At 42.1% G+C, this 13,459-nt stretch overlaps 1 protein-coding gene across 3 annotated transcripts in view; it reads left to right on the forward strand.

Annotated features, from left to right (window-relative positions):
- The window catches only part of GALNT9 (polypeptide N-acetylgalactosaminyltransferase 9), a 233,761-nt gene that overhangs the window by 88,206 nt on the left and 132,096 nt on the right, over positions 1-13,459 (forward strand). The window contains exon 3 of one of the 3 annotated variants that reach the window (XM_040577108.1): positions 3,850-4,004. The exons of 1 other annotated variant lie outside the window; for it this stretch is intronic. Coding sequence is in view for 1 of the 2 variants with exons in the window: in XM_040577106.1 (XP_040433040.1) it covers positions 3,764-4,004 (241 nt within the window). In the remaining variant the exon portion in view is untranslated. Of the gene's footprint in view, positions 1-3,711; positions 4,005-13,459 lie in introns of those variants that run through there. One more of the 3 variants, XM_040577106.1, reaches the window with a different exon arrangement.

The raw sequence follows: 13,459 nt of genomic DNA on the forward strand, positions 1-13,459 counted from the left end.
TTTAAATTTCAAAAACTTCTAAGCAACTATTCAATCACTTTCTCTTCTTCTTGTTTTCCCCCAAGAGTAAAATTTTACTTATTTTATTTCATCAGCAAGCTGTTTCCTTTATCACCTTCCGGAGATTCTAAAACTGAAATTCAATGGAAAACACCTCATAAAAAACCTGAAATTCTATAACTTGATTATCTGAGTATGTACCCACCATACCTGGAACTGTACAACAGAAGAGGCATGGTAATTCCAGGGTTCTGCTATCTGTATGGTACTTTGTGGGAGAATCTGACATGGTGGTCTTTTATAACTTTTTCTGCCCACTTTTGGGGGAAAAATTAAACATGGAAAGTGTCTAGATGATGATTATCTTGGTCATATCCAGTTGCTGCACAATCTACAGTTTTTACTAGCTGGTAAAATAAATATAATAATCTAGTTCTCCTGTACTGGTTGAGGTTTAGGTCTTCCCTAGCTCTAAATGAACTAGCGGTCAGACTGACCTGGAGTCTGTTGCCATGACTGGTTCTCTGATGGGCTCTATAGATAAGACTATGATGGCAAGACGGATGCTTTACTAAAGATTCTTTTCAAAATCTTTTAGTTCATTGCTGTTTGAAGTGAAATTTACTGTCTCTGACCACAGTAGCTAAGCACAGCGGGATTGTAAATGCAGAAGCAACTGAAGTTTTCCTTTGTATCAACATCGTCACACCAAGTTGACATGTTCTGCAGTAACCAAGAATCAACAGATGCACTTATTATTTTTTTAAATATGCTGCTGTTATCATTTATTATTAGTCTTAGCTACTTGACAGTTCAATAGCAGCTCAAGAGTGTCCCAAGGCAATAAACCATCTTTACTTCATTACGGGAGGTGCATCTGACAGACAGCTATTTTAGAATGTTGACTGGGTTCGTGTTTTTTTTTTTCATTTGGTTGGTTAGTTTTTAGAGTTTTTCCCTCTGGCTACTTAACATCATCTTCATCTTCAGCCATCTGTTCCTCATCCAGGTGCTTATTTTGACTGAGGACAGTGATAGCAGAGAGACAGCAGTGACTGTGATCAGCTACAGACTGTCATTGGAGTACACAGTATCTTGATGTTTCTTTCTAGCAGCTTCCTATTCATCTTGGTTGATATGAGTGAAAACACGAGCCCTATGGAGACAAATAGGAGTAAAAATCAATGAGAGAGAGTAATAGCCTACTGGAGAGAGAGCTGGATTTGCAATTTGGAATGGGATCCCGGCTTTGCCTCTGGCTTGTTCCATTGATTTGGGGCAAAGTTACCACTGCCTTTCCGTGTTCCCCATTTGTAAGATGGGTCAGCACTCAGAGCTGATTGGTATGTTTTCAACAAGAGCATTTTCATTGAAATCCAAATGTTGCATATATTGATTTTGATCTAGTTTTCTTCTGGCAATACAGACCTTTCTGAGTGAGGAGAAATTGGAACCTGATCCTTTTGGGCAGGAAACAGTGGTTTCAGTTGAATGCTTTTTCTGTGAAAATATTTCAAAGCTTTTTGGGTTTGTTCCAATGCAAAAATAAAATATGTTTTCTGACCTTGAAAGTTTTCCAAAAGCACTTCTACCATCCTTCAGTCATCTCTAATAGTATGTCATTTGTAAATTGTTTTGAGATCTTTGAGTGAACAGTGATCTGTAAGAACTATTATTTGAATGGTGTGAGGTAAGGTTGCAGTCATATAAGTGTATTCTGATGTTCTTCTCCACATGCTGTACAGTCAGTTTAAGCTGACCATTTAAGAACATGTGCTTAGTAAAAGGGAGTAACTGTCATACCTAAAAACTTGTAGTGATGTGAAAGAAAACATCAAAACTGGTAAAGTCTTGGCGGTAGCAGACGGTGGTTTTCAGCTCTTGGGATAAACTACATGCTGGTGTGTCTGAATCCGGACTGGGCAGCTTGTGAACTTGGAGTTTGTAATGGAAACACTAATGTAACAGATTCTTAACCATATCAAGACCAGCAGGTGTTGCTATAATATATTAAATGCAGTGGAGACATCTAATAAGCTGCACTTGAGCATTAGTTCAATATGTTTTCTTAAATCAAAATGGTATTTTACTAGGAAAACATAATGCTATGACAGACTTCCCATAAGAATACTAATAAAATAATCAAAACACTGGAAAATTGCAGGTTCAGAGCTGCTTCTGCTGAGCTGACTGAGAGTTTTAGTACTGCTTCAGTGAGAGAGCAGCTGACCCTGCATTTAGGTATTGAGACTTCAGTGTGTTTAAGAGTAAAGTACTGTCAAAAGTAACCAATCCTATTGAGTTTTCTACAGACACATACTTCTTAGTGAGAAATGATGCTGCAGAAAGTTGGGGCATCTTTTGCCCCAGATTAGATTATGATGAAGTTCTAGTCTAAGTTTGTTCTGCTGCTGTTGATCTTTCCAAAGTGCAGGGTTCAAGAGTAACCCTAAAAGACTAGGGGGAGAATTTCTCCAAGGCAGAAACACAATAGGTCTCGCATATCTCCTCAGACTGCACCCTCAGCGCCTTGCGGAGGCTGTACAACTGGGTGGTCAGAAGTAGGGCACTGGTGGAGAGTCTACGGTGCAGGAAATCCTGAGCATGCCTTTCCAGGATAGAGTGAATTCAGTGAGGCTTCTAAGTTTTGCTGGGTTTTGAGTTTGGCAGCTCCTGAAATCAAGAAGGAGAGATGAAAGGGAGGGAAAAAACAAAACAACCACCAAAACCCCACCACCACCAAAAACAAACAGAACTAGGATTACATTATGGTGTGCAACCTTCTAAGAGGGATGTTAGACAGAGAGGAACACTCTGTGGGAATGAATGTAGAAGCTGCCAGCTTGAAAGGGCTCAACTGCCTTGTGTCCACGAGTGGCTAGCTTATTGATCTCGGTAGCTCTTCGGCAGCTGCTGGCTGTGTAACAGGAAGGGCCTGGGCTGCTTGTCTCCACTTGTAGATGCTTGGCAAGAACTTCTCCTGCATGTGGAAGAGGTCCCAGCCATCTCACTCCCAGGCAGGAGCACCAGCCAACGCTGCTGCTCGCGGTGCGTGAGCAGCTCGCTCTCCCAGCAGCTGGGAGCACGTGAACTTGTCTCAGTTCATCTCCAGCAGTGAGGCGGGGGCATCGTGTCCCTGCAGGGTTTGCAGCAGAGCCAAGGAGGGTCTCTTCACCCCATCCTTTTCCAGGAGCTGCCCGCAGCAGGGCTTGGCCGCGCTCTGGGTGGGCGAAGAAGAGAAAATGGCCACGGGTGGCCTCCTTGGGCGAAAAGCCCGCAGCGGGCCCGGTTCCCTCGCTGGGCGGGAAGCAAGTCGGGGGGTCGGGGGGGGCCAGCCGGGGGGGTTGCAGCCCCGGCACGGCGGCTCCGCCGTGTGCATGTAGATGAGCTGCCCGGAGCACGTCACTGCGCACCGGCGCTCTGCGTTTGGGGCGGCGGAGAGCGAGGGCGGGCGAGCGGGAGCCGCTGCCACCGCCTCCGGAGGAGGAGGAGGAGGAGGAGGAGGAAGAAGAGGCGGCGGCTCGGCAGGCAGCAGCCGCTCGGCTCCGCGGCCCCCCGATGCCGCCCAGCCCGCAGCGGCGCGGCCCCCGCGGGGCGAAGGCGGCGGGCGCCGGCGGGCGGGGAGCGGCGCCGTGGTGCTGAAGGACAGCTCCGCACCGCCCCGCACCGCTCCGCACCAGTCCCGCACCGCTCCGCGCCCCGGCCGCGCCCGGGCGCCGGGTGGCCGCGCCTTGATGTGCCCCCCGCCGCCCCCGCGGCTCCCATGGCGGTGGCACGGAAAATCAAAACTTTGTTGACGGTGAACATCTTGGTCTTCGTGGGCATCATCCTCTTCTCCGTCTACTGCAGGATCCAGGATCGCTCCCAGGAGCTGGTGCAGATCGTCCGGAGCGCGGAGCGCCGGGCCAGGAGTCGCGGGGCCAAGGTGGGCAGCCTGGCGGACAGGGAGGCCATCCTGCAGCGCCTGGACCACCTGGAGGAGGTGGTCTACAACCAGCTCAATGGTACGCGGGGTCCCGCCGTGTCCCTGGGGAACGCACCCCAAGCACCCGCCGGCAGGGGAGGGAAGCCCGGTGTCTGTGGCTGAAGGCAAAGGGAAAAGGGGTAACAGCAGGGTTTTGATGGAGGGATGCGTGGAGGCTCCCCCAAACTCTCGGTCCAAAGTCAGCACTTTTTAGACAGATACAAAGTTAAGGAGGCTACAGAGTTTATGGGTTTAACGGCTGGTGGGAGTCCCCACAAACTGTGTACCAGGTTTTATGTTTTACCCAAATATATGAACTCTGCATGGGTAGGTGTTTGTATCGCAAGTACGCTGTTAGTTTATAGCTGGAAGTTACATACTTTGTCTCTGAATTACTTTAAAAATGCTCTACTAAGTTCTTACACTGTGTACTTTCAATGGTCTGTTTAAGTATAGCACCCATATGTTTCTTTAATGACTTTGCCATTTAAATTTGATATTATCTTTGGTGAGGAGGGGAAGCATCCACCACTTATTTTTATTACGTGCAGTTTTAATTCACTAGCCTTGAAAAATCTTGGTGGGTAAGCAAAGAGCCCTTCCACGGTAGTTAGAACAGGCTAAGCCATGCAAGTTGCTGTTGGACAAATAACATTTCATATAGAAACTAATTCTTCAAAACAAGTGTATTTTTATTTCCATAGATTCATAAAGTTCTAAATGCAGAACATCAAAGAAATAAGTATGTGATTAAATACATCAGTGCTTTGGACAAGAAGAAGCCGAAGGAGTAAACTTTTACAAGAGATTTTAATATAAATGTAACATTTAGTGTCTAGTACCAAATAAAACTTGCAGTGTAAATATATTTAAGTATACCAAATGTGCTTCTAGGCTGCTTGTGAAAATCTTACTCGTAACATTGATTTAACAAAGACTACTGCAGTCTTGGAATGCAGACAAATAGGAGGGTTAGTATAAAGTATATTTCCTATTACTACTTCCTGAATGACCGTGTAAATCCAAGTAGGTTAGACTGTTATGGTAATATGCAGTCTGAGCCAGCGAGTGTTACAGAGCGGGCATCCCCTTACACGCTTCCATATGCACACGCATGTGTATATAAAGAGAGGGACAGGAATGAGGAGTGTGCATGTTTGTCACAAAAATAAGTATCCATAAATTAGAGGGAAAGTGTCACCAGCTGTGTTTCCTAATGATAATTTGGAGAAGTTCTGAAGAATGTAGGATTTAAGAGGGAAATCCTCCTCCCGAATTCAATGTAGCAATAGAGTTCCCAGACTAAATTAGCTCAGTCCCCAGGCTATATCTATCATAGCTCAACTGAATGATTGCATTTTTTTTTCTTTCCCCGAATTGGTTTGTTCCTGGTGGTGTTCGTAAGTGAGACTTTGGGTAGGATTTTACTAGCTCTGGGTTCATCTCAGCTTAGCATCCCCTGGAGAATCAGCAGGAGTCCTTAATGTCCTAGGCAGGCACCATTGCACGTAATGACTGTGGCTTCTCAGTAAACAGGAAGTTCTCCTGAAAGTATGTCTCTGTTTCAGTGGCTTTTTTCTTTTTCATCTTTAATCTGGTTTGTTGGGTATGGAAATTCACAGTGCAATTACTTTAATTAAAATGTTATGTTGCTCTGTTGCTCCTTCAGGTCATAATAAATACTGAAGGCAGTTTCTTTTTCTTGAAAGTTCTTATAAGGGGAAAGTACAGAAAGTTTTTTGAGCTGAGCTGTTCAAATTTCCTATCCATTTCACTTCAACCTCTGACACGTTTGTTTGTTTTTATTATACTGCAGTACATTAATGCAGATAAATTATTTGGTCATCACTCTGAAAATATAGTTTTGCCAGTTTCTTCTTTTAATTTTTTTTTTCTTGTGGCAACAGCCCACCCCCAAATTCCTAAAAAATTAGTAGCTAATCTACTTAAGTCATCAGAGTTGCATCACTGTAAGGGAAATCAGGATCAAGCATCTGTGTTTGGGTTTACCTCACTGGTGTTCCTTTTTTAATATCATGACTCATTGCTTAATGGGCATGATGCTGCTCTGGCAGCATTGGGATTCAAGGGAGCCTGTCTGTGACAGTGCTTTACCATGTCTTACAGAACCGGTATTGCACAAGCAGTCTGCTCCAGAGCTGTGCAGTTCCATCCTAGTGTCGAGCAAGGTTCCTCAGGTAATATCCTGTACAGTTCTTCATCACAAGGTTAGAGAGCCATTTAATGCCTTCTTGGATGTTACTTCTTAATGAGGTGGGTCAAAGTCACTTTTACAGGGAGAAAGAGGTATGGGTAGACAGATTTTGTTCATAAGAAGTACGAATTCCTTGCATATGCCGAACTCATACAACCACCAGCAGTTTGAGCCCAGCCCAATGTTATAGTTACAATAGCTCTGTCCCGTTTGCAGTTCCAGTTTTCTGCTCTCAGTTCTTCCTAGTTTGAGCTCTTCAGATTTAGATCCAACTATTAAGTACCCAGTATTTTTGGTAATAAAGTCTTAGTGTTCTTTTATTTAATTTTTCTCTTCTATATGGATAATTCCCGAACTGGTAAGACCTTACCTGGATTTTTTCCAGGGACTCTGTTGAAGATCCAGAAAAACACTTCTGTGAGAGACCAGCCCTGAAGCTGCAGAAATACCAAATTTCATTTTTATCACTCTTGTTTTCTTGGAATCAAAGAAACATTATTTGAAAGCACATTTTCTGCAAGGAAAAACAAACACATGCAGTAACATTGGAAGTGTATCAGGAGGTAACCTAAAACTGATCACTAGAGAACTCATTAACTTTTCAGCCTGAATAAACTGAATAAAAATGGCGCATACAGTGCTGGTGGAGGTGTGCGTAGAACACAGAGGACCATATGTGAAAGGCAGTAGAAAACTGGTCCTTGCAATTATCTTTGGCAAAACAAGAATTTTTAGAATAGAGTGAATGAGAATTGCCGTGAATCCCTGCAGAGTCACGCAGACATACACCCAAACAATAGTTTTCACTTGGCTTGTGCTTTGGTTTTCTATCAAGTTAGAAAAATCATATTTTGAAAGCTTTCTTTATGCTCAGCTGCTGCTGTTTTGGCAGAAGTAAATGTCTGGAGCATGCAAAGGGAAAGGAAAGCAGTGAAATGCATCTGGAATTTCCTTGGTGAAACTTTACATAATATGTTAGTATTTGGCTTTGGGTATCATGTTTATTTTGAAAAACTGAGTTATTCTAGCTATAGTTCTTCAATCTATATCTCTTTTCATTTTTGCTATGTTATTTCTGCTAATGAGTATCATTTATTGTCAGTTAACAGAGAGCTAAAGCCAGATGGACTTAGTAATGATTCTTGGAATGGCATGACACCTTGGTATTTTGTTCCTTTGACTTTGTTTTTTCCATGGGGAAAAAAATCAAAAAGGCTTAATTGGCTGTTGTTTATTTTTCCCCCGATTAGTTATGCATCTGAGTCTGTTGCTAATGATTTACCATAGAGGATAAAGAATTTTTGATGCCTCAACTACATCATAACCTTTCATGCCAAAAGCAATTGAAGGGTCAGACTACAATTTCACTGTAATTGCCTTTTTCCCTTTTCACTGTCTCTTTCCAGTAATACACAACAATCAATACCGCATGTAATTAGATTTCATTCAATCTGCAAAGATTAAGAGAGTTTTCATCTTCTCATTACGTATGCTCACATCATGTCTTCCTACCCTCGTCTTCTACATTAGACCTCTTTAACCTGTTCTGTTGCAGATGTGGAGGGATAAGTTTGGAGAATTCCCTCAAATATGACAGATTATCATTCTCTACACATCATAATTTGATTTTGCTCTCTTTGGAAAGATTAAATACAACAGCAATTTCCAGTTTGATAAAGGGGTTTTATACTGCATATGCATTTCATTGAGGGGGCTGAGAAAAAAAAAAGTGGACAATTCACATAATTGCAGCATACAGGCTTAAAATGATGGAAATAGCAGGTCCTAGGTGCAGAGGACTGATTCATGCAGACTATGACTCCTGATTTTTAGAGTGTACTGAAAGCAAAGTGATTGCATTTAAAATTCAGCCTGGCAATCTGCATACTTAAAAGGTACAGTAGTATTTTTAAAAAGACAGTTTATTCTTCATAGGCTGGAGTCTGGTTGAAAATGTTTCCAAATTTCCATATTGAAAATAAGGGTTGAGAAGAGGCTGCAAATGAATTATGTGAATGTCCACATCAGATTTGTCAAAAAGAAGCTTTTACAGCTGGCAACTTTCAGTTGAAGAGCAATTCCTTTGCAGAAAAGAGGCAAAGCTGTGTGTGCATGGGGGAAGATTAAGTGCGACTGCCAGCCTTGCATTAATGAAAGGGCACCTTTTCTTACCCACACACAGGTTCTCATGTTATAAGTATTTAATTTGATTATGATCCAATGCTAATGTGCATCTGACAAAATTAGCACATAGTTATTCCTACAAAGCAGCAACTTATTTATGGGGATTCTCAGCCACATACTCTCCTTACATTGGTGAGAGACTTCTTCATATGGTCTCTTTTTTCTTTTTTTTTTCTTTTCTTTTTCTTTTTTCTTTTTTCTTTTTTTCTTTTTTCTTTTTTCTTTTTTCTTTTTTCTTTTTTCTTTTTTTTCTTGTTCTTTTTTTTTTCCTTTTTTCCTTGTTTTTTTTTTTTTTCTGGTTTTTCTTTTTTCTTTTTTGTTCTTTTTTTCTTTTTCTTTTTTTCTTTTTGTCTTTTTTCTTTTTCTTTTCTCTTTCTTTTCTATGCAACATTGGGCCCAACAAAGACAGGAATAAAGAATTTCTATCACGGCTCTTTTTATTATTATTTTAAGTTAGGCTGTAGTTTATCTGTTTACCACACAGCACAGAACAAGTGTTCTCGCTTGTTCTGGATCAATTACTCAGGGCGAGGTAACCGAGCATTGCTACAGGCCTAACCTTCTGTATTGAAAAGTGATGGTCAAGCCCAAAACACTGATTTCAATTTCACATTGGCTTTAGCTGTATTAGTCTTGATTTATGTAGCTGAGGGAACTCCTCCTCAGTGATTTCAGGAAGGCCAAGAATTTCTTGCCCAAAATAAGGTAAGAAAATATCATGATTTGCAGTTTGGATAGCCCCTATGAAAATAAAATGTAACGTTAAAAACAGTATTTGTCTGTTTAAGCACATAAAGGAAGAAAATGTCTAAAGGTGTGGTAGAAAGAAGATGTAAATTTCTTTCATTAAATGGGCAAAATTGCATTCAACTCTTCAAAATGTAGACAAATATAAAAAAATGTATCTCCAGTCCAGCAGCACATGAGTGATTGTAAGTCTCTCCCTGTACTCTGTTTTGTGTACTGGCAACTATTTGTTATGTAACGTTTCTGCTTTTTGCTATTTTATTTGGGAAGAAAGCTTATTTTGTCAGAAAAATCACGTAGTAATTTTATCATTGATTCATTTTTTGTGTAGAACTTGAATCATTTCTGCTATATAGGATAAAAGCAATGTTTACAGGGGTGGAAGGAAAATCTTTGGCTGATGTGGTGGTTGTGTTGCCTTGTGGAAGATATTCCAGTTCAGTTTATTTCAATTTCTGGAGTTGGAAAAGTAAATATGGGGCTGTCACCCAGTGCAGTGCTGCAGTGTGCTTGTGGCACACGCTTAACCAACAGACAAATTTAGAGAATTAGAAAAACTGTCTTTAGCTTTGATAATGGGAGGTGGAATTGTTTTTGTTTGTTATTTGTTTTCTTAAAATAAGTAAAGGCTGGTAGCAGCTAAACCAAGAGCATCATTTAAAAATGCAGTTCCAGGCACTGAGTGTATGGCTGTTCTCCAAGGAAATAATAAGATTTATGAAAGGAAGGAAAAGAAATGAGTCATGTTTAACAAATCTTCCTTTTATTAATGCCCCTCTCTAACCTTACTAATGGGTACTCAGTCTCTCCTTCTTTCTCAGTATTCTTGGCATACTTTTTTTTATTGTTGTTATTTGTGGGGTTTCACTTGCTACTAATTTCCATTACTTATTTTAAACTAACAAACCAAAAGGAAAAAAAGAAACAAAGAAAAGAGAGCCTGTGATGTTCTGGATAACAGGAAGGAAGGAAGACAATGACAGCAGAGCAGCTTCCAACCTTGCTGTAGTCCTATTGATCAAAACTGTCCTCTGAAATAAGAGAATTTCAGCTTCTGAGAATGAAAACCAGACAGAGATCCTCCCACTGACCACAAGTCATCTTCTCCTGAGAGCACAGAGCTAATGCAGCAAGGGCCTAATTTGATGCGTAGATGACTTCTGTCTGTTTTTCCTAAAACCTGTAGTGCCACGGAAATGGCTGTGAATATCTGAAAGTCACATAGGTAATGGGCAAAGCCCATTTCAAGGACAGGATGGCAGACACAAGCAGATTAAAGGTCGTATTTCTGCCCTATAATTTTGATGCTTTCTGGTGTCCTGAAATGTTCAGGTTTCCCAGGCAGTTTTGGGGATGTGCTGTAGCTCCACCAACACTTTCTGGTTACTCAGCAAGTCCCGTAGGCCATAAAAAGAGTGTTGCCTGGAGCAAGGCTGTCTCCTGAGCCAAGGTTTGTTTGATTTATAGAACAGAAAAGAGTCATCAGAGAGCATTGTGACACATGTTGGTCTCAAGTCCTCAGGTTACTTTGAGTTTAAATGCAGAGTAGTGCAGTTAGGGATGAACTAGGGATAGCTACGTAATCTCTTTCTCAATCTAATCTGCTAGGCCTCTGAGTACTTACTTGTAAATTCTCCAGTACACTAAAGACTATGGAGTTTTGCCCCATGAAGATATCTTCAATATCTTTGTAGATTTCATCTTTTCAGTGTTGGCTTATCTATAATTTCTGTTGTATCTTTCATTGCTGACACTATCTGCACTGATAGCATACAAGTGTGTGATGAACACATGGATAATCTCTACTTCTTCCCTGGCCTTGCTTTTTGAACTCTGAAGCAGTAGAAAAAAGCCCTTCAGTTGCATCAGCAGCAGGCCCTCTAAAGCAGAGATAATTGAGGATGAGATTGCTATTTATGGTAAAATGGTCCTTTTTTTCCTTCTTTTTTTTTTTCTTTCTTTTTTTCTTCCCCCAAAGAGAGCCTCACCAGCTGGTTCATTGAAATCCTGTCTTAGAACCTGTGATCTGATGTAGATCTAGATGCAGTGAGCTGTTTGTGTATCTGCAAGGCTGTAGATGTCCAGGGAGGTGGTATTTGGGAACTGAGTTCTGCTTTCTTCTCCCTCAATTTGACTTTCCAAAGCTGTATGGCAAAGCAGACATGGCTCTCTGCCTCTCCCCCTATTTCACTTGGCCGACTTGTTCTGAGGGATCTGCTGTCAAGGCAAGGATGAGCCCGAGACCATGAATGGGTTTGTGTCCTCCATGCATGGAGCCCTCCTCAGTGAAACACTGCGGCAGAACAGGCCCCGTTCTGGGGATCTGACAAACGGCAGCAGGTGAATACACGGTGTTCTTCAAGCACGTCCTTCATTTCTGGCCTTGGAGGAGAGTCCAGGGGCAGCTGCGGGGTGGACAGCTGAGGAGAGAATAGACCTGATTCTGCTTTGTCATCGTCAGCGGTGTGGACACAGTTTTCTTGGGGGCTGAAGAGATGTCTGAGTAAAGAAGCGGAATGTCTTTAGGAATGGTGAGACCGTAGATTTCTGAGTATTTTAAGCCTTGCGCCACCTCCTCTGCAGCCATTTTCTAGAAGCCCTTTCATTTGCCACCAGTCTGATTTATACTTTTAATACTTGAACTGTAATTTGCATGTCATCCTGGGAGAATCGGCAATTATTAAGAAAACTAAACCAAGGAAAAGGATAGGTTTTTGACACAGCTTCTCTATCTAAGCATCGCTACTTTAAAAATGTTCCGTCAGGCAGAGGTATTTGGTGCCAGAGCGTGGCAGGAGAAAGTTACCTATTTCACAGCATCATTTGGAAATCACATCTAAAAAGCCAAGCTCAGTCAATGAAAGATGCCCAAAATATGTAGGAACATGTTGAGCCTCTGGGATTCTTTAATGAATTTGCTTCAATCTTAACCTCCTGGGTTAAATGTTAAAGCAAATGCACAAGTGTAGAGCAAGTGCTGTAGTGCCAGTGTCTCTCTTGGGTTGAATACCTGCTGCAAAATAGTGCTCTCTCTGCGTGGAGAGCAGGTCCTTACTGCAAGCACACAGCTCGGACCCCAGAGGATGGCATTTAGGAGTTATCCTCAGTGCGTTAGAGCACTTTGGGCTGCATCAGGAACTTGTGTAAGGTCACAGAGTCTCTAATTCCTGTTTCCCACAGCCCAGAGCAGCATCCTAGCCAGGGTACCGTGATACTATCCCCAAAGCAAAAGGGGTTTTGTTGCACAGGAGCTCATTTTCTTTGGAAGGTATCCACCATGGCAGCTGAAAAGCCCTCTCCTGCAATACTGGAGGTTTGCATCTCATTTCATCTCTGTGGCATTTTTGGTGGGGTGACAGGGTTAATTGGTTGGTTTTCATTTGGACTCTTTATGCTGGTTTTGTATTTTATTTGGCAGTGGGGCTTCACTGCCCTTTTAGAATTTGAATTTATTTTTTTTCCACAGCTCTCAGATGCCTCTAGGTTGTGAAGATTTTGTAAATAAAAATGTATTTTTGTTATATTAACTCATTTCAAGCAAGCTTTGTGTTGTAGAAAAGACTTGTGGCATTCTTTCCTGTGCATACTGAACTGAAGGCAGTGACTAAAAAAATCGCCCATTGAAATAGCGCTGTATAACCTAAAGGTTAGTCTTCCTTGGGATTAAAACTTGCAGTTGCTTTACAGATTCCTTGTCAGGCAGATTTCCAGCCATCCCGCCACGTGTAAAAGGAGATTACTGATAGCTGCATCATTTTGCATCTGCAAAGAAGCTCAGTCCCATTGGTGACTACCACAACCACACCCTGCAGATCAAAATGATTTTGATACCCGTTGTGCTGGTGTCAGCTAGCCGACGAGCTCGGTGCGTTCCCCTGTTGTTTGTATTACAAGCACTGCACTAGAGGTGCGGAGCAGGGGCTAGTGCTGTTCACACCTCTAATAGGAAACACAGACTGCTGCACAGAGCTGCTAATCCTAAAACATGATGATAGATTGCAGGTGGCTCCATGTAACAGATGGGAGTGGAATGTAAGGTAAGAGTGAGCTGGTCACGTTCAAGTTATTAAGCAACCTCATACCAAGCTGCCTGGCTGCTGAAACAAAATTCACACAAGCAGTGAGTGATTTGGGCGTAGAAAAAATGGGTGGCTGAGTGGTTTAGGAGTTTTCCTGTGTTAACCTTGGGTTTGGAAACCACGTTTGTTTGGTGGTTTTGTTATGTAATTTGTGTCATAGGGAGAATCCCCTCAATCCAGGTTGGTGGATTTAGGCTTTTGACTTCCAGCGCAGTCACAGGTGTGCGGACAGCCGAATGCTCCACTGAAGCCTGCTTCTGTATTTCTTCC

The sequence above is a fragment of the Cygnus olor genome, chromosome 17 (assembly GCF_009769625.2).
Source record: "Cygnus olor isolate bCygOlo1 chromosome 17, bCygOlo1.pri.v2, whole genome shotgun sequence".
Classification (NCBI taxonomy): domain Eukaryota; kingdom Metazoa; phylum Chordata; class Aves; order Anseriformes; family Anatidae; genus Cygnus; species Cygnus olor.